Source organism: Vanrija pseudolonga, chromosome 3 (assembly GCF_020906515.1).
Source record: "Vanrija pseudolonga chromosome 3, complete sequence".
Taxonomy (NCBI): Eukaryota; Fungi; Basidiomycota; class Tremellomycetes; order Trichosporonales; family Trichosporonaceae; genus Vanrija; species Vanrija pseudolonga.
In genome coordinates this window covers 1,638,197-1,662,647 of record NC_085851.1, presented here as the reverse complement: position 1 = coordinate 1,662,647, position 24,451 = coordinate 1,638,197, and the positions used below count along the sequence as shown (strand labels likewise).

The window sequence follows — 24,451 nt, the reverse complement described above, 5'->3', positions numbered from 1 at the left end:
AAGAGCGGACCTTGTAATCTCGGCAAACGAGCCAAGTTGGACAATCTCAATCAGTTGACTGGACCCATTGTTGACGGATGACGCCGGCGGCGGACGGGCGGCGAATTCCCGGAAGAAATCAAAACACGCGACGCTTCTCTAATCTCAAGCCGTTGGGGTACGGACATCGACAACTTTTCTCTCCCCATTCTCCATCTCACATAAGCACAAGTAGCAACAATGGCGCCAACACGGATCCTCGCCCTCTGTGGCTTCACGCAGAACGCGACCATCTACTCGAAGCAGGTGTGTGGCGAGGGTGCGGGCTGCAGATCGGCCTTACCTCATCAGCCCTCCGCCTTGACTGACACACCCAGCTCGGTGCCGTGCGCAAGACGGCCAAGAACGCCGAGTTTGTCTTCCTCGAGCCGCCTATTGTCGTGCAGAAGGCCGACATGCCGTGGAACGCGGGCTCGCTGGACCAGTTCGCCTCCAACGCCACTACCGAGGAGGAGTCGCAGACGCCCGAGACGACGCCGCGCGCTTGGTGGCTATCGTCCGGTGACACGGCGGACAAGAAGGTCTTCCGGGGTGAGTTGTGCTCCGCTTGCCAACGTCATAACTCACACCGCAGGGTATAACGAGAGCATAAAGTACATCCACGACTTCATGGTCTCCAACGGCCCGTTCGACGGCATCATGGGCTTCTCGCAGGGCGCGTGCATGGCTGCTGTTGTCGCGGCTTTGGTGGGTGGCGGGCGTGGAGCAGGGAGCTGACCCACGCAGCTGGAGAAGCCCGGTCTCCACCCAGACTGGACGCCGTCCCCAGCACTGCCAAAGCTCAAGTGTAGGTGTACTTATGTCGGCCTCCACCTGCCCGAGCTCACGCCCCAGTCCTGATCGCTGTTGGCGGCTTCCTCCCAGCAGCCGTTGAGCCCTCGTTCGACAACTACTTCCCCCTCCCGGCTACTCTCCCCGTTCTGCACGTCCTGGGAAAGAACGACGTCGTGGTGTCTGCCGAGCGGAGCCAGTCGCTCATCGACGGCTCGCTCAACTCGCGTGTGGAGCAGCACGACGGAGGTGAGCAGCTTAGATCCGGCCCGCCATACTCACGCTACAGGCCACTTCACTCCCTCCAAAGCGTCATGGCGCCACTTCTTCAAGTGAGTTGATGTTTTCGGTAGTTCCCAGCTCACCCCCAGCGCGTACATCACCGCCGTCGCCAACGGCGAGGACCAGAACGACGTACCTCCCGTCAACTCGTTCGGGCCGTCCGGCGCCAACACCCCCGCCACGGGGTCTGGCACGCCGCGGTCTTCCACGCCGGCGCCTGCCGAGCTGGCACGGCCGTAGGCTGTGTTGTGGACATGGGATCATGCATAGGCATAATGGTTGTGGCGGAGTGGGTCGGCGGTTACATGTTGTTGTCGCGTGAGGTGCAGGCAGACCCTCCCCAACCGCCGCGGCACTCTCCAACGCCGGCGGCCGCTGCACTACCACCGCCGACGCCTCAACGCCTTGGCCGCTGCCGACGAGTACTGTCGCTGGAAATACGCGAGCTCGTCGACGCCTCTGTGCGCCGTGCGACAGGAAACGTTTCAGGCGTGGCCAATTGAGATGGTTGCGGATTCGGACTGATTTGGAAGCGGCGCTTGACGTCACATTGCGGGGTATGGCACCATCGGTGCTTGTTCTTTATCTTTGATCGCGCATCACGGCGACGGCGAGCACATCTAGACCTAGACCTAGCTAGACATAGACGCTAGACCTCGGCGTTGGGTCTCATAGAGCGCACTGACCAGGGGTAGTCGCGACGATCGCCCGCACGCCAAGACCCGTTCTCTATCTCCATCTCATCTCACTCCACCCACTCCACACCCTCACGCCATGCCCGACCTCGACGCGATCCTCCAGACGGCGTGGTCGTCCACCTCGGTGGGTGACTTGCTCCTCGGGCTCACTGACCCGCCCAGGCGGCCATCTCCGTCGTCCTCGTCCTCACGTACGGCTTTATCGCGCGCAAGAAGGGCCTTATCAACGACGAGGGCGAGCGCAACATTGGCAAGCTGTGCACGACCATCTTTCTGCCGTGTTTGCTCTTCTCTGAAGTGGGGCCCTTGGCATCATGGGATAACTTGCGCGAATGTGCGTTGCGCCTGCCCCCGGCCCTAGCTGACCCCAGACTGGATGATCATCGCGTACGCCGTCTTCTTCCAGCTCGTGTCGTGGGGCTTTGGTGTGCTCGGAGTCCGCCTGCTGCGCCTCCCGCACTGGGTCGTCCCGTGCATGGTGTTCAACAACGCAAGTGCGCCTACCTGATCCAGCTGACGGCGCAGACGACGTCCCTCCCGCTACTGCTGCTCAACTGCCTAGCGAAGGCGGGCACGATCGAGGGCCTCCTCGTCGAGGGGGACACGACCAAGAAGGCCCTGTCCCGCGGCATCGTCTACGTGCTCATCTACTCGCTCGTCGCCAACCTCGCACGGTGAGTCGGCATGCCGGCCCCACTGACGTCCGCCCACAGGTTCGGCTTCGGGCCCCACATGCTCAAGGACGTCAAGGCCAAGGAGGAGATCCACGCGTGGACGCACCACGAGACGCCGCACCAGCACCACGCGCCAAAGGACGAGGAGGACGAGGAGGACGCCGTCGTCGATGTTCTTACCACCGCTGAGGCCCAGCCGTCGACCAGCTCCGAGGCGACCCCGCTGCTCGGCGAAGGGCCCGCGCCCAAGCCGCGCTGGACGAAGCGTCTCAAGCGCAACGTCAAGGAGATCATGAACCCGCCGCTCGCGGGCGGGCTGACGGCCGCGTTCTTCGGCGTCGTGCCCTTCCTCCACAAGTGGTTCTTCACCGATGACTCGCTGCTCGCGCCGTAAGCTGAAGTCTTGACGCAACAGCTCACACCCGCCCAGCCTCACAATGTCGTTCCATAACCTCGGCCAGCTGTACGCCGTCCTCCAGATGTTCGTGCTCGGCGCGCACCTCCAGTCAAAGGGCTACGCGCGGCCGCAGTACCTCGCCCTCGTGTACCTCTTCGCATTCCGCTTCGCCATCATGCCGCTCATCTCGAGCAGCATGGTCGCGTACGTGCGCAACCACACGACCGTGCTGCTCGACCCGATCTTTGTGAGTGCCGTCTCGTCGCTGTTTGAGGCAAGCTGACATTGCTTAGGACTTTGTCATGATCATCGCGCCGGTCGGCCCGCCCGCGCTCACCCTCGCTGCGATTGTCGAGATGGCCGCCCCGGGCCAGGCGACCATCACGGCTGTGGCTACAACCGTCGTCGTCTCGTACGGCCTCGCGCCGTTCGTCTCGGTCGGCGTTACACTTGCACTGTACGTCGTCGAGGGGCTCAATTACAAGTAGGCAAAGAGAGGGTGAGGAGTTGTAAGAGGGGCTATGGAAGGGGAGAAGAAGCGCCGGCAGAATCGTCATGACCGCCTCGCAATAACAAGTTTAGTCTCACTACCTCCTATCTTGATATCCCATATGAAATCGTACACGACGAGCACACACCGCGGTGGTTATCCCATCCATAAACACTTGATACGAAACGATTCTAAAAGATGGAGCGAAGAGTATTTTCCAGCCATTAGGGAGAGAAGCTAGCCACGGCACGAGCTATTAAGCCACAACCGGTCCATTACCAGATGCGCGAGTCAAGGAGGAGGTCGCCCTGGTTCTCGAGGCCGAGACAGGCCTTGAGGAACTGCTCGAGGCCCTGGCGCTGGCGGTTGAGCGAGTTGACAACGTCGGTGCCGGGCTTGACGAGAGGAGCCTTGAGCATGTAGCTGAGGAGCGAGAGCACGCTGTAGAGAGGCTGGAACTCGCCGGCCTGGCCCTCCTTGGGGACCTCACGGTACGAGACACGGGTGAGGAGGTCGGCAAGGATCGCAAGGTCGAAGATGAGGGGAGTGGCAAGGAGCGAGTCCTCGCACTCGTTGAAGATGTTCATGACGTTGCGACCACCCATGAGGAGCTCCGAGTAGTACTCGTCGATGGCCCGCTTCGAGTCACCGACAGCGGGGACGTACTTGATGACGACGATGTGGTCGGGGTGCTCGCCCTTCTTGACAGCCTCGCCAGACTCCTTGGAGAGCTCGGCGGCAGTCTTGTAGAGAACGGGGTTGGCAGCAACCATGTCGTCAACGACCGACGACTTGGAGATCTCCTTGGAGCGGAACTGGCGCTGCGACGAGAGGTTCTTGCCGTCGTTGTTGCCAAGGTGGTTGTACGAGGCAATCGAGAGGGGCTTGATACCAGCGTTGACGAGGAACTCGGCAATAACCGACTTGACCTTGGTCTGGCCCGACTTGAAGTCGTCACCGCCAATGAACGCCTTGTGCGACTCGGCAAGCTCAATGCAGCCGGGGACAAAGGTGTTCTGGGGCGAGCCGTTGATGAAGGGCGAGCCCTCGAGGATCGAGGCGACGGCAAAGATGGTCGAAGGAGAGACCTCCTCGTGCGAAGTCTTGATCGACTTGAGGAGGTTTTCGGCAGTGTCGTTGACGCCAGGGAGGAGCTCGGCGTAACGCTCAGTGTTGGCAGTCCAGAGGACAACAACGTTGTCGAGCTCGTTCTTGGCCTTGAAGTCGCGAATGTCCTTGCGGATCTGCTCGAGGTGGGCCTGCTTGTCATCGCCGGGGATCAGGTTGTCGGCACGGTCGGCCTGGTTGGCGGCGATGAAGTCAGGGTAGTAGATGGAGGGAAGGGGCTTGATGTTCTCCATGTACGGGAAGAGCTGGCGCTGGAGGTCGTAGTCGAGGACCTTGCCACGGGCCATGGCCTTGTCAAGCGGAACGCTCGAAATGTCCCAACCGCCAATGACAAAGTCGTTGGGGTGGACCATGGGGAGCATGTCGCTGATGGGGACATGGACGGGCTTGCCGGCCTCATCGGTACCGAGGCTGACGGTCGAGGCACGGACAAGCGAGCCAATGTAGTTGGGCTGCTGCTCGCCGTCCTTGGTGTTCCACGAGATGCCGTGCTTGTTGGCAAGGTTCGTGGCGACGACAGTCGTACCGTTGTTACCGCCGATACCCACAAGGAGGAGGCTGAGAGAAGCCCACGTCAGCAAGTGTGCACGTTCCTTGTTCGCGTAACCCGAACATACCCGACGCGGCCGACGTTGGTCTTGGTGAAGAACTCGAAAGTCCTCTCGGTCTTGGTGACCTTCAACTTGCCATCCACGGCTTCTGGGTGATCGTCAGTGGGCGCTCCACAAACGTTCGTGCTCCACGGCGTGGGGGCGGGCGATGCCGCTCCACGGCGCGTCACGATTACCGGTTATACTCACTAACAACGTTCGCGCCCCGGTCGGTAAACCGAGCCTTGATGCCACCGTTCTCGTAGACCGTGGTCTCGCTGTCGACCTGGATGAGGCCGCCCTCAGGGGCGCGCCTCGCGCTAGGGTGCACCTTGGACTGGTCGACCGCGCCGTTAGGCAGGGCAAACGAGTCGTGGTGACCGTTGACGTGGAGGGCAGTGGGAGACATTATGTAGAGAGAGTTGCGAGGGTCCGAGGGTTGAGGTAGCAAATTACTGGGATATAAGAGTGGGCGCGGCGGTGTGCTTGATGCCGCTGTGGTGATGTGTTAGATGGGTTGCTCTTGGGTGGCTCTCACACGACCAGCTGCCAGAAAGACTGGCGCTAGCGTGCGTATGTTATAAACAACGTACCGGTAGGAGTTGTGAGCAGAGTTGAGGGTGTTTGAGAACATAAACTCCTTGCCTAAGGCGAAAGGATGAGCGATTGAGCGCGATAAAGGCGCGTTGCGTAGTGTTGTTGTGCGATAAAAGGTGGGTTTGGGGTGGAAGAAGAAGAAGAAGAAAGTCGGGCTTGGGGGGCGATTTATTTGTATGGACTGCAGTGGCTGTAGGTGGGTGTGTGCGGTGCATGGGGTGCCGCCACGGTGAGTGGGCGGGGCGTGTGGATGCCCAGGGTAAGGAATAGCTAGCGCGTCACGGCGGTGGGGGCCACCGCTGCTGCAAGGGGCCAATTGCGCCGTGGCCACGCTCGGCCGCCGTAACATTTCACTGCGAGATTTGGGACCCCCAACGGCGCTCCGCGACCGCATACAGTGCAAGTGGTGGCGTCGCGACCAACGTCGACCCATCTAGCTGCCTGCGCAGTCGTAGAGGCGGCGCGTCGACCATTCACCCCCCTGCACCACCAACACGGTTCTCAGGGGCACATGGTCGCCCAGGATTGCCCTAGATGTGGAAATTATCGATTGGAAAGGCCTGCGGGGGCTTTCGGACGTTTGCAGGCCACAAGGCAAGATAGACGAGAGGAACCACGACGCGCGTCAACCCCAGCAATAAACTTTGGCTTGGCTTGCATCATCGACTTGGACTTGTGCGCGACGAGAGAGGCACCAACAGTGGGCACAGCTTTTTGTTGACACCTTTGGACTGGCTGGGCAAGGCAAGTCAATACAATGTGCGTGTCGCACCCACAGTCGCCGTCGGTGTCACGCAGTACATCAGCCATCATCAGCCACGACAGGGCCGGGATAGCCCATATACATATCGGCCCTATCATGTCCCCGAAGCGGACCTACGTTTGAGGTGATAAATTCCTTGGGGGGCGGCAACGAGGAATCAGAATCACATCCCGCAGTGGTGCCAAGCTGGCCGAGACTATTGCCACGCTGATTACTAGGTGGCAATGGCGAATGAGAGGGGAAGGGGGCGAGTGCATGAGCGGGGGTTGCGTCCGCTCCCTCACTCCGGCGCCGAGGGTTGCACTGCCGCAGCCGTCAAGCGACGTGGCACTGACGGTGCGTGCCGCCAGCTGGCGTGCTGGCGTGCACAGGCCTGCTGAGAGGGGTAGCTGTGGAGCGTGCTCTCGCATGCCTTGAAACGGCCTGGCGGCCTCGTGGGTCAGTCTGCAGTCCCATGACCATTGTTCAAGGAGATTGTCGACCGCTGGCCTCGTCGCCGTCTCCACTGCACCGCAATCGCTCAGACCAGTTGGCGTACGGCGCACCGGCTCCACTCATGCGCCGTCTTAGACCACTCCTCACACCTGGCAGGAAACAAGCATCACAGCCAACCGCTTGACACAGTGCTTGACACCGTGCCCTTCAATTCGGAAGAGGGAATGCCGATGGAGGACGCGTCCATCGGCTGGCCTTGGAGCGCCATGTGGCAGAGTCTCTGTTGACACCGGGAACGCAGTCTCAGCACCGCCAACCCCGCCTACATGCATGGCCCACAATCACCTCCGACACCCACTCTCCACCGTCACCATCGCCGCAGCTAAGCGAGGTACTATCAAGTGGGCCACCGCGGGGACCGGGATACCCATCGGTGCGAGCGGTCTCACTCCGCGAGGCGGGGGCAATTTAGTCCGAATGTCAGGTGTGGAGGTGGACCACTTCGACTCGGCCCACGGCTCGGCACCAACCGTGCTGTCTTCCGGTTGACGACTTGGATGCATTTCCAACTCGACTTTCCTCTCTCTCTCTCTCTCTTCTCCATCAGCGCGACAATGGCACCTCTTACACAGGTGGACAACCTCGAGTTCCTCGTCCTCGTGGACAACTGTGAGCTTATCTACAATGGCATTCAGCTCACCCCAGGCGTCGAGTGGATATCGACCCTTCCCCCCGGCTTCAGCCATGAGATGCCCCAGCACCTCGCCGACCCAGAGGTCACTTACGACGAGCTGACTGGGCTCCCTGTGGCCAAGTTTAACGAGTTCTGCTGCGGCGCTCACGGCCTGTCGATTCTGATTGTGCGTGAGCTGGGTGGGCACGAACCGTGACATCAAGCTAACGCCACACCCCAGACAACAACCATCGGGGACAAGAAGTACCGCGTGCTGTACGACACTGGACCCGAGGAGCTCACCATCGACCGTAACGTCAAGGCGATGAAGGTCAATCTCACCGAGCTCGACGCGCTCTTCCTCAGCCACTGGCACCGCGATCGTGAGCTGAGGGCTTGACCTAGTTAGCTGACGCCAGACTCGGGCGGTATCCTCCGCACGCTTGAGCTGCGCAACGAGCAGGCCAAGGCCGAGGGAAAGACCCTCAAGCCTCTCCCAGTCGATCTGCACCCCGACCGCCCCATTCGCCGTGGCATTGCCCCTCCTCCAAACTACATCCCCAAGGCCAACTTCCTCCCCGACCCCTCGTTTGAGGAGATCGCGGCAGCGAACGGTGTCGCAGACCTGCACGCCGAGGCCCACGAGATCCACGTGAACGGGAGCACGAGCGGCGTCGGGGTCTCGGGCGAGATCCCGCGCGTGCAGCCGTTCGAGCGCGGCCTCCCCGGCGCCGTGACGTGGATGGCGGACGGCGGAGACGATCCCGGCAAGGGCGGCTGGTGCACCGACGAGCTGATCAAGGACGAGCGCTATGTCGTCATCGACGTCAAGGGCAAGGGCCTTGTCATCTTCTCGGCGTGCTCCCACGCCGGCGTGTGCAACGTCGTCACTGACGCCGTCAAGGAGTACGGCCGCCCCGTGCACATGGTCGTCGGCGGCTTCCACCTCGTCCCGGTCGAGCAGCAGCCCGTCAAGGAGACGGTCGACTTCCTCGCCCGCCGTCTCCAGCCAAGGCCACAGTATGTGCTCCCTCTGCACTGCACCGGGCTCGCACCGCGCGCCTCCCTCCGCAATGCGCTCGGCGACGCGTGCATCGCCGCTGGCGTCGGCATGAAGGTTGTCGTCAAGGGCGACGAAGCCGGCGAGGCAGCGCTGGACGCGGCCGACCCCAAAATCATCCCCTAAGCTACATGCACTGCTTCATCTCTATTGATCTATCTAAATATTTACTCCTTCTTAACGTAGTTGTCGTTGACAAGGACGTAGCGGTAGCGCGCCTTGCCGGCGGTCATGTCGTTGACGGCCTGGGTCGCCTCCTTCATGGGGCGCGTCTCGATCCACGTGCGCACGTCCTTCTCGAGCGCGAGCTTGAACATGGCCTCGAGCTCGGACGGGGAGCCGATAAGGGAGCCCGTGATGCTCTTGCCGGGGAGGAGCGCGCCGCCAATGTGCGGCAGGCCGTTGTCGGGCACGCCGACCGAGATAAAGTTGCCAAACGTCTTGAGGAGGGGGAGGTAGAGCTCGTTAAGCGGCATGTCGTTCTGGTCGGACGTGCAGAGGATGATGTCGAACGTGCCCTTGTGCTCCTTCAGCACGGCGTCGGCGTCGGACGCGTTGATGTATCCGACGGCGCCGAGCTTCTGCGCGTCGGGCTTCTTGCGGTCCGACGACGAGATGGCATACGTCTCGGCGCCGAGCGCGGCAGCGAACTGAACACCGAGGTGTCCGAGACCGCCGATACCAATAATGCCGACCTTCTTGCCCTCGGCAGCACCGTAGCGCTTGAGCGGCGCGTAGACCGTCACACCGGCGCAAAGCAGTGGCGCCGCGACGGCCGAGTCGAGCCCCTCAGGAATGGGAATGGCAAAGTGGCCCGGGCCCTGGTAGTAGTCGGCGTACCCGCCCTGCGTGTACGGCTGGACGGCGTCGCCCGTCTTGCCCTGGTAGGTGGAGAGGTACGCGCGCGTGCAGTAGTTCTCCATGCCGGCCTTGCAGTTGTCGCACTCGCGGCACGAGCCGCACTGGGCGCCGAATCCGACGCGCGCGCCGACAGTGTGGGTCGTGTTCTTGCCCGCGCGGACGACGCGGCCGACAATCTCGTGGCCGACGATTGCGGGGAACTGGTCGTGCGCGCCCCAGCCGCAGGTGATGTAGTGGATGTCGGTCTGCGGGGCTGTCAGCGCGCGTGCTTGCTTGGGGGAGGAGTGGCGCTGCCTCGACTCCTCGCTGGCTGTGCCAGCTCTGCTCGACTCACACCACAGATACCGCACGCCTCGACCTCAATCACGACATCGTCCTCGGTGAACGCGCGGGGCGTGTACGCCGTCTGCTTGAGGTCGAACGCGTTGGCCGTCTGCTTGACGAGCGCGGCCTGGCCGGTGAACTGGGCGGGGATGGACATGGCGAGGTGGGGGGGGTTGTTGGGGTTGGAACAGCTGCTGTAACTTTCCGCGGCACTCGCATTTCTTATGTATACGCCGCAATCTACGGCCTCCAACTCCACCAACCACCTCGCTTGCAATAACACCTCCACCGGATCACATGGGCGGCTGTCAGAGTGGGGTGGGGTGGGGCGGGCCGATGACGGCGCGGCGCGGCATGACCAAGCAAGCAACCAGGTATGCTTGCCTCCACGTCCAGCGTCGCGTCTCGTCTCGTTTCGTTTCGTCTCGCCTCGTCCACCTCCATCTCTCGAGCTGCTGCGTAGTGGAACAGTTCCGCGGCGGGCAAGTGGTATCTGGCGACGAGCGTCATCCACTTTTTTGAGAAAGCTCCCCGCCCGCCTCCACCTGCCTCCACCGACGTCCACCAGAGTCAGATGGCTTGACAGGCAACAGGCAAAAATTATAGTGGAGGCTGCAGCCGCAGCCGCAGCCGTATCGCGCTTCGCTTCGATCGGCACGTGCACGCAGGAGCTGGCGCGCCGCGCCGCGCGCTGACTAAATAACGGGCATGCGCGCGCGCGTGTGCACAAGGGCGTCCAAGGTTGGCGGTGACTTGTCCGCAGCCAGGATTCCGGAGAGGGTCTCCGACAAAAAGTCGGCAGTAGCCGAGATGGCGGAGGTGCGGTGCCGCGGCCGTATTTGCCGTTGCCGGCTGGCTGGCTATCGCTGCGATTGTGGCGGTTTGAGTTTGGCGGCTCACAGCAATGGCGATCGCGTCGGGTCGCTGTTGTAGATGCAGATGCCCTTCCGTCACTGCCTGCCTGCTTGCTCCGCGACGCGCAGACACCCGTACCCGCGGTGCGAGCACCTTGCGCACGAGTGAAATGTGGAGAAGCAGGCGCCGTCCCCTACCTACCTACCCTGGCCATCTCGCCGTGTGAAGGTGGCGCCGCCTCGTCGCGGCGGATCGCCATCGCCATAGCGCACAGGCCACCAGCGGCCCGGTCTCCTCCCTCCCTCCTTTGGATGCACAGCGAGCGCACCCGTCCCATACAGCGCCCGCAACCGCGTCCGCGTCCGCGCGCGTTCAGCCCTGCACGCACCGACACTCCGGCTGGTCGGTCGCAGATCAAAGATGGCACCCACACCCTCATCCACGCCCTCGCGCCCACCCCAAAACCAAACGCGCAACGCCGCCTCATCCTCGCACCTACATGCTTCTCAGCCACCACATCCAAGTGTGCCAACATGCGCAGTCGCGAGCGAGCGAGCGCGCGCGAGCAAGCGAGAGCGTGCAGTACATAAACACAGCCTCGCCCCTCTCTTGTCCTGTTCGTCGTCCCCCCTCTCTCCCTTCCTCCTCCCGCGTCTCCCAAAAGTCGCTGTGCGACTCTTCTTCCCCCCGACACCCTCTTCGACCCCCTTACAATGAAGCTCGCTGTCGCGCTGCCCCTCCTCCTCTCGCTTGCTGTCGCTGCCCCCGTCCCTGGCTGGTGGCAGGGCGGCGAGCACCACGACGGGACGCTCACGCTCACGGGTAACTGGCCGCGCGAGCACCACCGCCACCACGGACACCACCACCACGGCGCTGGGTCTGTAGCGCCCACCGACGGGGCGACTACCGACGTCGCGGCCGAGCCCACGCAGGTCAACCCTGGCACGCCTACCACGCCGACCGGCGCGCCCGACGACGAGGGTAACGAGGACCCAGACATCCCCGACTGCGAGGACGGCGAGACCGCGGCCGACGCAGTGACTATCGCGACCGACGCTGTGACTATCGCGACCGACGCTGTCCCCATGCCGCTCGCGACCCAGGTCACTACCGCCGACAACGGGCCGGCTACCGTCGACACTGCCGTCCCCGCCTCCCCCACCAAGGGCCACAAGCACGGTGGCTCCTCCGAGGCCCCCGTGACTCCCGACCAGGTGACCCCCGGGCCCAACGAGGCCGCCCAGGCCGCTGCGGGCCCTGCCGCGCCTGTGCTCCAGGCCTCTCCCGACGCTGCCTCGTCGCCAGCGCAGGCCGTCACACCCACCCCCACCCCCTCGGCGAAGAAGTCTAAGGCCAAGCCCTCGGAGGCTGTGCCTACCCCCGACGCCGCCTCGAGCCCCGACGCCGCCCCGACCGACAGCATCACCGACCCCGGCACCTCTTCTACCCCCGAGCCGACGCCGACAAAGAAGCCCAAGGCGTCTCCCTCGCCGGCGGCCGACTCGGGCTCCAACAACTCTGGAGGTGGCGGCGGCGGCGGCGGTGGCAGCACCCAGTTCTCCGGACTGGCCACCTTCTGGGATGTCAACAACCCAGCAGACAACGGCGGCTTCGCGGCCGGCGTCGTCGCGTGCGAGGGCGTCTCGACGTCGGGCTACATTGTTGCCCTCAAGGACGGCTGGGACAACGGCATCCACTGTGGAAAGCAGGTCGTCATCACCGACCCGACAACCGGCAACACCGAGTACGCAACCGTCGCCGACAAATGCTCCTCCTGCAGGCCTGGCGGACTCGACCTCTCGCCCAGCCTCTGGAACAAGCTCGCCAACGACCAGACCGACATCGGCCAGTTCAACGCCAACTGGGGCTTCGTGTAACTGCTTTCGCTGCTTTGCAAGCTGTGAAGGGGACGGAGCTCGGACTGGGTCCGAGCTGAGGGACTATAGCTGCTAGGATGCCCGGGTAGTGCCCCTGCCTCTGGTTAGGTAGACAGTGCATGCATAGTGGCCAAACAACTGTACCCGTGACTCACATCTACGCCTTGGTAATAGTCACCCGCACAGCGCGGTGGTCGCTCCAGCGGCCCTCAAACCCGTCGACATCGCCCTCCTCGACCCAGTTGTCGACGACGGCGTACTGGCTGAAGCTGTAGCCGCCACGTGCCGAGTCACCACCATCCGCAGCAGCGAGCATGACAAAGTCGATGCGCGTCGTGCGCTCGCGCCCCGGCGCCGCAAAGCCAGTGTAGGTCGCTTTCGGGCCGTACGGGCGCGACTGGGCGATGTGGCCCGGCCGCCGGGCCGAGAGGTGGGTGTACGCGTCGAGAAAGGTGAAGCCCTGCTTGCCGGACGGGAGGGGGTCAAACGACGTGATGTTGCGGTATCCGTCCTCGGAGTCGGGCGAGTCTGAGTTCGAGGTCAGCGTGTACAGTACAAAAAACCTCACTAAAGTCGCCGAAGAGAAGCACCGGGCCGGGGTCACCGCCGCCCTCGACCTCGTCGACGAACGCGCGGATCGCCGCCCGGATGAGCAGGCTGCTCTCTGCGCGTGCTTTGACGCCACGGTCATCGTAGTGCGTGCAGACGGCATGCACCGTCCCACCATGCACGTCGGCGAGGCTCAGCAGTGTCGCGATACGCGTCTGGCTCGCGTCCCACCCGACACTGCCGGGCACGTCGGGCGTCGGCGACAGCCACACGCTCTTCCATTTCACGAGGGTGAACCGATCGCTAGATCGGGTCAGCTGACACCCCTTCCGTGCCGAGTCTCTCACGAGTTGAAGAAGATTGGACTGTACTCGCCCGCCTTATTGCCGTCATCGCGTCCCACGCCGACGTGCGCCCAGCGCGGGCCGAGCAGCGCCGCCAGGTCGTCCAGCTGGGACGCGTACACTTCCTAAGGTTAAGCGGGTTAGTCTCCGATCAATTGAGTGGGTCGCCGGTGGTTCCCAGTTCCCACCAACCTGGAAGCCGATGAGATCCAGCGAGCCGAGCGACAGCAGCGCATCCACGAGCCGGGAGCGGCGCACGGCCCACGCCTGCTCGCGATACTTGTCCTCCCACGGCTTTCTAGGCGCGGGGGGCACCGCGCCGGTCGGCGGGATCGCGATGGGCGAGTTTCGCTGTCCGTCGTACCGGCTGCGCACGGGGTGAGAAGGGACGAAAGCGACAACGGTTAGTTCCCACTCACACGTTGAGCGTCGCGACGTGGATTGGAGGCGAGGAGGCGGTCATGGGGCTTGTGGACAGGCGCAGTGTGGGGTAGGCGTCGCGTGTGGGGATGGTGACCATGTTGATGGGGAGTGGTGTGTTGATGTTGTCGTTGTGGGATGGAGGCGACGGACGACTGCGGTCCGGGAGAAGGAGGTCGGCTCGCTCGCCGCAGCCGCAGCTTCAACTCGCCCCCACTCGTCCCCACTTTCGACTTTCTTCTTGGGATATGTACATAAGCTGTTTGATGCCTCACTTCTATCACCTAGTACCACACTGCATGCAAGGGAGCTTGTGCTCTGCAATACAATGCCTGCCAACTAAGCAGCACCCAGCCTTACCGTTACCACCCATTGACGTCAGACCTCCTTTGGCCCGGAGCCCCACGCTCCCACGTGGCCTCCTTCACAACCACCAGCCCTTCAACAACGAGCAAGCGACCAAGCGAGCTCGTTCACCTCCTTTCACCCGCCGACACACGCACCATGGCGCCGACAGACCAGCAGGATGCGCCAGACGGCGACAAGGACAAGTATGTGCTGTGCTGCTAGCGCGCCGCTGACAGCCAGGAAGAAGGGGTCGATGGACAACGACTACTACTTCCACTTTTATGCCTCGCTGCAAAATCAGTGCGTCGGGTCGCTGCCCGGCCGCAGACTGACTGACGGACCGCAGGGCGAACATGATCGGGGATGTGAGCCGTACCGCGACGTACCGCAAGGCCGTGCTCGGCAACGCCGCCGTCGCGATCAAGGACAAGACGGTGCTGGATCTCGGCGCGGGTGGGTGTGCTGCTGGCTGCTGCCGCTGCCCGAGCAAGCCGACTGACCGACGACCACAGGCTCGGGCATCCTGTCGTACATGTCGGCGCAGGCGGGCGCGGCGCAGGTCATTGCGCTCGAGGCGTCCTCGATGGCGGACAAGATCCAGATTGTGTGTGTTGCTCACGGATGGCGCTCACGCCCGCCCAGATTGTCGACCAGGCGAACCGCGGCGAAGCCAACCCCCACCTCCGGGACAAGATCCGCATCGTGCGCGGCATGGTCGAGGACAAGAAGGTGCAGGCGGACGTGTTGTCCACAGGCAAGGTTGACACGATCGTGTCTGAGCCTATCGGCGTCATGCTGCTCCACGAGCGCATGGTCGAGTCGTTCTTACTCGCCCGCGACCTGTTCCTCAAGCCCGGGGGCACGATCCTCCCCGGTAAAGGACACATCTTCTTCTGCCCCTTTTCCGACGAGGGGCTGTACAATGAGACGGAACAGAAGGTGGGTATGGCGCCACACGGCCGCACACTGACGGCAGGCGCAATTCTTCAACCAGACGCTGTTCGGCACCGACTTCTCGGCGCTGTACACCGAGGCGCGCAACGAGGCCTTCTCGCAGCCCGTGGTGGGCATCTTCCCGCCCACGACGCTGATGGCCGCGCCGTGCCCGCCGACAACGTTTGACTTTTATCGGTGCGCAATCAACGACCTGCTCGACTTTACCGTCGACATTGACTTTGTCGCCACGCGCACGGCCATCATGCACGGCCTCGCGTCGTGGTTCGACCTCGACTTTGAGCCCGCCGCCAACGAGCAGCAGGCCGAGGACACGGAGGAGGACCTCGTCGAAGCCGAGGCGTGGAACTTTTCCGTCTCCAACACGGCGTGGCCGTGGCTCTCTGCCGACCCGCCCCTCAACCCCGGGCCGACACCCGAGCCGCCGCGCAAGGGACTCAAGGTGACGCTGTCGACTGGCCCGAATGGTGCGTGCGGTGCGACGGATGGGTACTGACGCTTACAGCGACACGGACGCACTGGCAGTGAGCTGCCTTGGCGGAAGACCGTACCCCAGCTGACACCTCCAGACAATCCCGCCTTCTCCTTCCCGAACCGCTCGCGGTAAACCGCGGCGAAAGAGTAGTTGGCACGATCCGGTTCAAGGTCAACGACTCACGCTCGTACGACCTGACCCTCGACCTCCGCGTACATCGTCCCGGAGGGCCCACGGTCGAGCCCGACCCTCTGAGGCGCAAGACAACGTACAACCTGTCGCAGCAGACGTTCAAGTAGGTCATCGTTGTGGTAGTACGGCGCTGACGCAAGCTACTCGTACACTGGTGAAACGGCTGTCCCAGGTGTGGCATAGTAGGTGGGGTGGGCGGCAGGCGGCTGTCTGTCGTACGCACGCTGGTGTCATGGTGGTGTCGCCAGTGTATAGGGGTTGTTACCTCATCTCGGTGTCTACTTGTCACCTAACCGGCAGCAGATATGACGCGAGGCCAAGGCCACGGACGTTGGTCAGGCATGGCTGGCTTGGGCAAGCAACAGGCAGCCAGCCACCATGCCCGCCGGCGGGCGCGTACAGGCGCCGCTGTCTAGAGAAATGCAAAGCATGCCATGCCGACACGGCGCACCCGACGGACGTCCCCGCGTAACCTAACCCTCAGCTGCCCGCGCGCCCACGCGCCCGCCGATAAGGCACAGACTGACAGACTGGGCATGATGAAACAGGGAGCGCGGCGGCGGCCGTGGCGGTGCACATGGCGGAGGCATGGCTTGGTATGCACAGAGGGAGGCGCAGGGGTGCGTGAGAAACCAGGCAGTACCTTAGGGCAATCAGAGTTCGTCTGCGGCGCTTCATGTTGTCCTCGTGGTGTTGCGTAGCGCCGTTCCAGACTGGACGCTACAGCGCAAGCAGCAGCGAGAGGCGTTCCACGGCCGCGGTGGGAATCGAGTTGGCCAGCTGGCCAGTCGAGAACTGGCTCACTGGCTGGCACGCGAGTGCGCCGCTGATGTCGGTCTGAAACGCCTACAGGCGGCAATCGGTTGCTTGTTGTCGTACATAACTTGTCAGTGAGCCGCGGCTCGCGCAGACGTAGCATACGCGGTAGTCACGCTGCCGCAAGTCAGTCGAGCCTGTGCAGCACGTGAAGCCAGGTGAGTGCACAAGCCAGCCAGCCGCACGCCGCAAGCCTTCCTTGTCTCGCAGTAATGCGCCTCGGGGGGGTGTGGCGCCGCCGCGAGCCGGAACGGATCCGCTTGGCAGGATGCTGGAGATGCGGTCGCTGCGCACACGTGGGAAGGACCAAGGTGGCCGCTGCATCGTTGCCGTCGCTGACAGCGCGGAGGCCGTCTCGCCGTCGGCCCCCGCCGGCGCAGCGGGCACGGCGGAGCACACACTCAAGGCACGTGTCGTGATTGTTCAAGGGCCGAGGGGACACGGCGACTTGGCGACGACGGGCACGGGGGGCCTTCCTTGCTTGACGGGCATTGAGCGGAACGAGCAACCTCGGCGTGAGGGCCGGTGAGCGAGTAGTGAGTCATATCGCGTGCTTGGCGCCGCCGGTGCCTCGGCGTTGAGAGGCGGAGCAACGACGGTGGTGTGGTAGTGTGGCGCCGAGAAAGGGCGGCTCCATAGGCACTGTCGGCGGCTCCGAGGTGGCGCGGGGGCGGGGGAGGCCTTGCGCCGAGAATATGCAGGCCGCTAGCGCTAGCGTGGGCGTTATCGCTGCTGGTGCTGCTCGGCAGGTGCACAGGTGGTCCGACTCGGAGAGACACACTGGCGCACTGGCGCGCGCCTACCCATCTGGCCGAGACCCGATCTGGCCAAAATAACCCTCTACTGCGACAACCTTCCTAGAGGGACTACGACACACGTGCAGGCTGACTGACGCGACAGGCGCGACTGGCTGGCGAGGCGAGGTGAGGCCAACGCGTATGTACGCCTTTGCCTTTGTAGCAGCAGTAGCGCGAGTCACCGGTGCGTGCCGTGTGGCGCCATTCAGCCTCGCGCCTCGGCGTTGAGGTCGGTGTGTAGCAGCCCACCGAAGCGCCAGTGCCAGCGCGACGACGTTGATTCGTGATGAATACGACACATTACCCTGGTTGTCGCCTATGCATTGCAGCAGCTTCAGCCTTGGCGCGCCGCTCTGGCGACTGACGCTTAATTGACCCCGCCGCGTAATACATTCCTGCCTATTTGGTCCAACGCTGGCAGACGAGAGCCGCGGCCCTGGCTACCAGCTTGTATGGAAGGTGGCCCACCCACCCGCCCTGCTACGCGAGTGATACTGTGCCCGCCCACCCACCCCTAGGATCGCTGTGCGATCCAGAAGTATGCCACCACCCACCCCTCCACCCGGCTCCGCCTCCCCTCCGCCAATGAGGCGACAGAGGCACAACCACGATTGCCTGCAAATGCTTGTCGACCCCTTGCCAGTTCCCAGGCCTTCATCCTGCCATCATCCTCGTCACTTGGCCCCCCCGGGGGACGACGGGGGAGTTGTCACACGCATTTGGCCGGTCAACTGGTGCCCCGGGGGCCATGTTGTGGCTTCGGCGGCTTTATGTTGACTACTTGTTCCTGCTGCTGCCATGTCGAGGTTGCGCTCTCCCAGTAGCCAACGTGCAGCTACGTCTCATGTCTCACTCACTCTGTCGTTTTGCTGCCATCCATCCATCGCGCTCATGTCCTCGGTCTGCCAATGTCGTGTTCAGGGTGTTTCCGAAAATCGAAAAAGCCAGGTTCCTAGCCTTGTCGCTGTTCCGGGTCAGGCCAAAGACCATAAGCGCCATTTGCCGCAGCAGCACCCAGGTACCCAGGCTGCAGCATTCTATGCGGTCCCCCGACAAGCCTTGCCGCGCCGTGCCAATTCGTCTTGGGCCTTTCCGCCCCTGCAACCTCTCTGCCTGGCCTGGCTGCCTGGCTGGCCCCTTTTTCACCCACCTGGTGCCGCCGCTGCTGCCGCTCTGCCTTGCTTCCCCGCGGCCGGCCGTGGTGAGCCCCCTTCCTTCCTTCCTTCCTCCCTCTGCCGCCTCCGCCCTCATGCCGTGTGCCCTCCCCCCCTTCCCTGTCCTTTGGGCCCCTCGGACATTATGCCCAAGCCTGCCCACCTTGCAACTGAGACGTGAGCAAAAACTCTTTTGCAGGGCAGTAGCAGAATGCACGATGCACGCACGCACGCACGACGCCTGGCAGGCCCAAACGCTCACGCTCACGGCTCATGTTTGACGACGACGGCGACGGCAGACCTTTCTTTGGCAGGCAACGGTGGCGGCGGCAGCGGCAAAAGCAGGTCCGGTAAGAGAGGAAATCAAGGTACCGCCGAGAAAGTGTGTGTGTTACAGCAGCAGCAGCAGCAGCAGCAGCACTACTTGGGTCTCGCCGCTGCACGCACACACCGAGATAGCACGCATACCATACAGTCGTCCTTTTCCTCCATCTCTCTCGCAATCCCACCGCCTCCTCCTCTGCCCCTCACACACTTCCGCTTATACACACAAGCACTTCTCATTTTAACCATCTGCTCCCTACAACACTTTGCATCGACAATTCGACAACCAGCCCCGATCTCGAGCAGTGGCGACGTAGCAGCCAGCGCACACGCCCACTACGCGTACCCACGACGACGCCTCATTCAGAGCCAGCAGCGGACTCAAACGCCACGACCTCTGTTGGTTCGCCGCCCGCCCAGCCAGTCAGCCAGCGTGGACCCTTTGTCACCCACCTTACCCTTCACACCTCAGGCTGCGTGGGCAGAGCTTCAGCAGCCAGCAGCAACGACCACCACCACCAACTACCTCCCACCGCTACACCTCTTCCACTCCCTTCCACTCCCACTCTCTCATCCACTTGATCGGCTCTTGGGCCTCCTTCGCTACACCTCACGGCATCCCGTTTTCGAACACGGCCTGGCCGAGCGGCCCGAGAAAGAGAAGGAGGGGCGTGTGCATAGCGCGGACGTGCAAACTCGACTGGTCGGTCTTGCCGATTCTCATTCCCATCAACTAGCAGCACCAGCAACAGCAACAGCAGCCAGCAACAACCTCCCATTGCATAACCCACACAACCTCCACATACAATCCGCACGCACCTTGCATCACCGAGCTCTAGCCCCCCCTCTCGCCACCTGCAGTCGACTACCCTCCCCTCCCCACGCATCTCGCTCTCTTCGGGGCAGGACATGGACTCGTCTTCCACATCGTCACCGTTTTCTACCCGCTCAACCATACCTTCGTCACCCGAAAACGCTGGCGGCGACAGTACCGCACCTGCAAAGTCGTCGGTCCCCGCTGCCTTTCCTGCGAGCTCGGGCCACCTCATGCAGGGCATGCAGGCCATCCTCAACAACCTTACCGGAGCGTGAGTCTTGAATCTTGCCCTTGACGTTGCCGTTGTTTCGACATCACACCCATGAACTACCTGCTGACACACTGGTTTCCCAGTGCGCCATTCTCCCAACTCGCAAGCTCAGACTTCTTCTCCACGACCAACAACAACAACAACAACAACAACAATAATGAAGCCAAGCCCAAGATCGATGTAAAGCAGGCGACGTCGCTCTTCGCGCAGACCCAGGCGCAAGCCTCGGCGCGCCCTTCCACATCGGCAGCTCCCAGCGTCACTGGTTCTGGGCAGGGAGGATCGCGCACCGAACCACCAAAGCGCATGTACGAGGTCGATGGCCTCGCTCTCGTCTCGCCTCCACTCGAGGAGATTGCTTCGGCGTTCCCAAAGTAAGGCTGTGCGCGGTGCAGAATTTTGTCTTGCTAACATCACCAGTAGCAATAACACGTTGCTGTTGCAAGGAGATCCTCAACACATTCACAAGCAGCGCGTCGAGACAGCCATTCGAGTTATCATCGACATTCTCCGCATGGTCCCCAGATCACCATCACAGCCTCCAGTGCCCGCATCAATAAAGCCATTGCTGCCTCAAGACGCGACTGGCAACGTCCTCGCCGTCTTTGAGCGATTGGCCACCTTTCGCGGACTCCGTCTCCAGGCCGGCACGACCACAAAGACGAGCTCCAAGAAGCAGCTGCAGGCCGGCCAGATCCCTGCCCACCAGGTGGCCTACGTCGAAACGGCAGTGTACACGAGCACTGAAAACCCAAAGAGAGTGTATGCGTGCAAGCGCTGTCGCAATCGTGAGGAGCGAAGGCGACAAAACAAGGACGCAGCGAGGAAGAAGCAGGTCGCTTCCGACTCTGACACGTCGGCGAGCCCCGTGCCCCGTCCGTCCCTCCAACCACCGTCCGAGGACTACATCACGGGCGAGAATGCTCACCAGTACGACCCTCATCGAGTGAGCCAGGTTGTCGAGGAGCCTCCTTGGGATCCGACAGTCCCCGATTGGCGCCATGAGATTGTCTTGTTCAATTCGCCACCCGAAGTCGCAGTCAAGGAGGGCAGCTGCTTCTGGCTTCCATTCCGTGTCATCTGCTACTGCAAGTGTCATGGCGAGAAGAACGGCTTCCACATTAAGTTCACCTTGAGAACCTTGGAAGGTAACATTATTGCAAGCGCAATGACGCACCCCATCAAGATCACGGATGATCACAAGACGGACGCCAAGTCCAAGCCCAGGGGAGGGGTCGAGCGCATGACATCGGCTACCCCGTCCGTCCAAGCACCTCCCCGCGTCCGCAAGGGTCGTATGAGCACGGCTTCATCTCAACGCCAATCACCCACTCCCTCTGAAAGCGAGATGAGTGTCACGTCCGAGGTGGGCGCCGTCGTCCAGAAGCAAACGCCGCAGGTGCGGCAGGGCAAACCCTACGAGCGTCCACCATCACAATCGCCCGCCGTCCAACCCACGAGCCTCCCCTTCGACTTCCTCCAGGAGCAGAACCAGCGGCCACGTCTCTCTCGACAGCAGTCGACCTCGTCGTACACCTCCCAGGCAGACATTACCAACTGGACGCCGGATGCGCTCGCGCAGACAACGGTTAGCCCCGACGCCCTTCGCCGACCCAACTTTGCGTCCATGGCGGCTCTGGCGAACAACGGCCTGGGCGGCTCACTGTCCAACCAGTCTTCTGTCGCACCGAGCCCAGCGCAGCAGTTTGGTGGCCTCGGTCAGAACGGCCTGGGTGGCTCCAGCCTCAACGGCCTGAATGGCGGTAACCAAGCGAATGGCCTGCAGAACGGTCTCGTCAATGGCCTCCACCAGAACAACCTCAGCGGCAGCTTCTCGAGCGACATGTTCACCAATGGCGCCATGAGTCTGTCGCCGCCAGGTGGCCTTGACCTGTCCACGCTCAACCTCTTCAACAACGGCAATAACGTTAACCGGTCGGCTTCGGGTAACCAGAACGGCTCGCAGGATGTCGACATGACCAACGACGTTGCTTCGCAGCTTGAGAATATGCTTTTCGGCACAAGCACCTCGAGCCAAGCTGCGTCTGTGGCATCCAGCTTCCGCGACGATGCTTCCCAATTCTCTGCGTTCCAAGCCGGCAGCCTGTTTAGCGACAGCGGCTTGCCTCCCGACAACACGCTTGACGACATGATCGACTATTCTGGCGGCGAAAGCAACGCAGCAATCAGCCCCATGCAGCACCTCAACCTCTCGCCCTCAGTTCCCATGGGAGGTATCGACCTCGGCTTGAACCAGTCGCCGTTTGGGCAGTCCAACGGCTTGCCTCAGATCTCGCCCAATGCCGATGCCGATGCGCACACACGCGCCCTTCTCGCCCTCCTCGCCCAGCACCAGACGCAGCCTCGCCCGCCCCCACAGCCAGTGCCTGTCGTCTCGCACGTCATTCCTGGCGAGGGCGACATGGCGGGCGGCGCGCCCATTGCTATTGCAGGCCGTCTCTTCACACCAGAGACGGTCATTGTCTTTGGTGGTCGCCCAGCTGTTACCGCTTTCGTGTCCGACTCGTTCCTGCAGTGCACTCTTCCCCCTGCGCCTTCGCCGGGTGATGTCGAGGTGACTGTCCAGGGTCACATGAAGGACCCGACTGTTCCGACAATGATGTTCAAGTACACGGGCACCGACAAGGAGATGATGCGTCTCATGCTTCAAGTTCGCCAGCTTCACCAGAACAGCGATCCGGCGATGCGTCTCGTCGACCACATTACCCGGTCTCAGAACAACAGCGACTTTAGTGACCGCTCGAGCATGAGCCCGGCAGGCATCCAGTCCCCGTTTGACGCCGACATGCGTCCTGGCTCGAATATGCTTGATGTCGCCCCACCGGCCGAGAACGTCGAGGAAGACGACCTTCAGACTACTCTGATCGACGTCATCAATTCCATGGACGAGGACGCGCCGGGCTCCCTCCGTCGTTCGGGTGCGGTCAACGACGTCAACAAGTCGCAGCAGACTCTACTGCATCTTGCCACCGTCATGGGCTTCCACCGCCTGTTGCGTCGTCTCATCGCTGTGGGCGCGCACCTGAACGTTCAGGACGTCAATGGCTTTACGCCCCTCGCCCATGCCGCCCTGTGCAGCCAGACCATCTGCGCGCGGATTCTCCTCGAAGCCGGTGCGTCATACGATCTGCCGACCGTCTTTGGTGAGATGCCCCTCGACCTGGCCAAGAGCGACGAGCATTCCGAGGTGGAGGCCTTGCTGCTTTCGGCCGTCTGGTCCACCAAGGTCGACACTGCCAACGATGCCGAGTCGTCTGTGTCCCTGGAGACTGGCAGCGAGATCGACGACGACAACCCGAGCTCAGACTCGGACCACGATAGCGTGTCGAAGGCGTCCCGTATTCTGCGCCGTCGCCCCAGCCGTCGCTCCCGGGGCAAGCAGCGCGTGTCACCTCCTGGCCACTCGCAGTCGACGAGCCCGAAGCGCGGCCGTCGTGCGTCGCTCGTTGCCACTCCTCCCCTCCCTGGCTCGCTCTCGCCCGTCCCTCGCGACGACCCGCCTCCGTACGCGCCTCCCGACTCGGCGTCTTGGATGTCGCGCACCTTGTCCAACATCTCTCACCCGATCCAGGACACTGTCTGGCAGAGTTTGCCCAAGGGTCTTCCGACCTTGTGGAGCGCCGGCGAGAAGACGTCGTCGGGCTCTCACGGCTGGGTGGCGTTCCCCGCGCCGTCGTGGGACACGCTGCAGAAGATGACGAGCCCCGAGGAGGTCAAGCTGTTCACCCAGGCCATGGCTGCCGCGGCGTTGAACGCTGTGGTGCAGTCTGGTGCCACGGCTGGACCTATGGACAGCTCGCCCCGTGCCTCGAGCAAGAGGCAGGCGCGCCGCCGTCACTCGAATGCCGGAAGCTCGCCTTCCTCGCGCTCGCGTGAGCTCGGCCAGGTTACCAAGCCCAAGCAGGTTAAGCGTAAGTACACCGATGGAGTCTCGAGACCATCCGCTGACACCACCCCAGACGACCGCATGCTTTACCTCTTCTGGCTCCCGGTCTTGCTCTTTGTTGGCTTCTGGCTCCTGGTCACTGCGGTCCCCATCGCGACGGGCTTCTGTCTGCTCTACGCTCGCCAGATCAGCCGCGCCATCAAGCAGCGCCTTTGAATTTGGTGGAGGATTTGTTAGAAGGGGGGAGGGGAGGAATGGGTCTCATATTAGATGTGCGACAGTGTAGCTCCGACAATGGTCTGGAAACGGTGCGAGGGGATCATTTCAGAGTAATTATGTGCAACTGTACAAATCATATGCTAGCATTAAACATGACGAGTGGCGAGGGGCAGGCGCGAGGGCGAGAGGGCCGATGCGTAGTCGATGATGTTGGTGGCGCCGCAGAAAAAGGCCACACGAGCGTGTGCGTCGTATTTTGGTGGAGCCCCGCGCTGCGTGGTTGTGTGCGTGTGTGCCCGGTGATGGCGGCGGCGGTGTCGTGGGCGTTTGTGACCGCTCACAAGTTAAAC

General features: G+C 62.6%; 9 protein-coding genes across 10 annotated transcripts; 6 read left to right on the top strand and 3 right to left on the bottom strand.

The window, feature by feature from the left end:
• Positions 1 to 160: 160 nt before the first annotated feature.
• On the top strand, positions 161 to 1,377 carry Ovca2 (Esterase OVCA2). Its single transcript, XM_062770733.1, has 7 exons — positions 161 to 285; positions 357 to 570; positions 614 to 726; positions 766 to 826; positions 874 to 1,059; positions 1,100 to 1,142; positions 1,182 to 1,377. Exons 1-7 carry the CDS (start codon positions 220 to 222, stop codon positions 1,330 to 1,332), a joined length of 834 nt encoding a protein of 277 aa, XP_062626717.1. The 5' UTR covers positions 161 to 219; the 3' UTR covers positions 1,333 to 1,377.
• Positions 1,378 to 1,694: 317 nt separating this feature from the next.
• On the top strand, positions 1,695 to 3,362 carry SPAC5D6.04 (putative transporter). The gene is made up of 7 exons (XM_062770732.1): positions 1,695 to 1,914; positions 1,953 to 2,124; positions 2,162 to 2,284; positions 2,353 to 2,464; positions 2,504 to 2,854; positions 2,895 to 3,108; positions 3,155 to 3,362. Exons 1-7 carry the CDS (start codon positions 1,867 to 1,869, stop codon positions 3,347 to 3,349), a joined length of 1,215 nt encoding a protein of 404 aa, XP_062626716.1. The 5' UTR covers positions 1,695 to 1,866; the 3' UTR covers positions 3,350 to 3,362.
• Positions 3,363 to 3,501: 139 nt separating this feature from the next.
• On the bottom strand, positions 3,502 to 5,786 carry INO1 (Inositol-3-phosphate synthase). The gene is made up of 4 exons (XM_062770731.1): positions 5,663 to 5,786; positions 5,280 to 5,564; positions 5,097 to 5,178; positions 3,502 to 5,037 (listed from the first exon to the last, which is right to left on the bottom strand). Exons 2-4 carry the CDS (start codon positions 5,476 to 5,478, stop codon positions 3,627 to 3,629), a joined length of 1,692 nt encoding a protein of 563 aa, XP_062626715.1. The 5' UTR covers positions 5,479 to 5,564; positions 5,663 to 5,786; the 3' UTR covers positions 3,502 to 3,626.
• A 1,692-nt stretch (positions 5,787 to 7,478) lies between these two features.
• On the top strand, positions 7,479 to 8,755 carry MJ0301 (7,8-dihydropterin-6-methyl-4-(beta-D-ribofuranosyl)-aminobenzene-5'-phosphate synthase; the record flags this gene model as incomplete). Its single annotated transcript, XM_062770730.1, has 3 exons — positions 7,479 to 7,724; positions 7,779 to 7,920; positions 7,957 to 8,755. The coding sequence occupies 3 exons, from the start codon at positions 7,479 to 7,481 to the stop codon at positions 8,721 to 8,723; spliced, it is 1,155 nt and encodes a 384-aa protein (XP_062626714.1). The 3' UTR covers positions 8,724 to 8,755.
• A 9-nt stretch (positions 8,756 to 8,764) lies between these two features.
• ADH6_1 (NADP-dependent alcohol dehydrogenase 6) lies at positions 8,765 to 9,964 on the bottom strand (the record flags this gene model as incomplete). The annotated part of the gene is made up of 2 exons (XM_062770729.1): positions 9,793 to 9,964; positions 8,765 to 9,703 (listed from the first exon to the last, which is right to left on the bottom strand). Exons 1-2 carry the CDS (start codon positions 9,937 to 9,939, stop codon positions 8,765 to 8,767), a joined length of 1,086 nt encoding a protein of 361 aa, XP_062626713.1. The 5' UTR covers positions 9,940 to 9,964.
• Positions 9,965 to 11,350: 1,386 nt separating this feature from the next.
• AFUA_4G06670 (Allergen Asp f 7) lies at positions 11,351 to 12,514 on the top strand (the record flags this gene model as incomplete). Its single annotated transcript, XM_062770728.1, has 1 exon — positions 11,351 to 12,514. The coding sequence occupies one exon, from the start codon at positions 11,351 to 11,353 to the stop codon at positions 12,512 to 12,514; it is 1,164 nt and encodes a 387-aa protein (XP_062626712.1).
• Positions 12,515 to 12,642: 128 nt separating this feature from the next.
• LOC62_03G004202 (uncharacterized protein) lies at positions 12,643 to 13,955 on the bottom strand. Its single transcript, XM_062770727.1, has 5 exons — positions 13,827 to 13,955; positions 13,600 to 13,774; positions 13,411 to 13,532; positions 13,083 to 13,366; positions 12,643 to 13,042 (listed from the first exon to the last, which is right to left on the bottom strand). The coding sequence occupies exons 1-5, from the start codon at positions 13,925 to 13,927 to the stop codon at positions 12,672 to 12,674; spliced, it is 1,053 nt and encodes a 350-aa protein (XP_062626711.1). The 5' UTR covers positions 13,928 to 13,955; the 3' UTR covers positions 12,643 to 12,671.
• Positions 13,956 to 14,315: 360 nt separating this feature from the next.
• Positions 14,316 to 16,237, top strand: Art4_1 (Histone-arginine methyltransferase CARMER). 2 transcript variants are annotated; one of them, XM_062770725.1, is made up of 10 exons: positions 14,316 to 14,378; positions 14,416 to 14,475; positions 14,522 to 14,628; positions 14,688 to 14,779; positions 14,818 to 15,114; positions 15,152 to 15,596; positions 15,635 to 15,653; positions 15,699 to 15,899; positions 15,937 to 15,978; positions 16,100 to 16,237. In XM_062770725.1, coding segments are annotated over exons 1-10 (1,311 nt in total). In that variant the 5' UTR covers positions 14,316 to 14,331; the 3' UTR covers positions 16,101 to 16,237. The 2 variants fall into 2 exon arrangements, with proteins under 2 accessions (XP_062626709.1, XP_062626710.1); XM_062770726.1 differs by having other exon boundaries at positions 15,937 to 16,237.
• Positions 16,238 to 19,044: 2,807 nt separating this feature from the next.
• Positions 19,045 to 24,257, top strand: SPAC26H5.05 (Ankyrin and IPT/TIG repeat-containing protein). The gene is made up of 4 exons (XM_062770724.1): positions 19,045 to 19,975; positions 20,059 to 20,349; positions 20,396 to 23,907; positions 23,956 to 24,257. The coding sequence occupies exons 1-4, from the start codon at positions 19,797 to 19,799 to the stop codon at positions 24,096 to 24,098; spliced, it is 4,125 nt and encodes a 1,374-aa protein (XP_062626708.1). The 5' UTR covers positions 19,045 to 19,796; the 3' UTR covers positions 24,099 to 24,257.
• Positions 24,258 to 24,451: the final 194 nt, after the last annotated feature.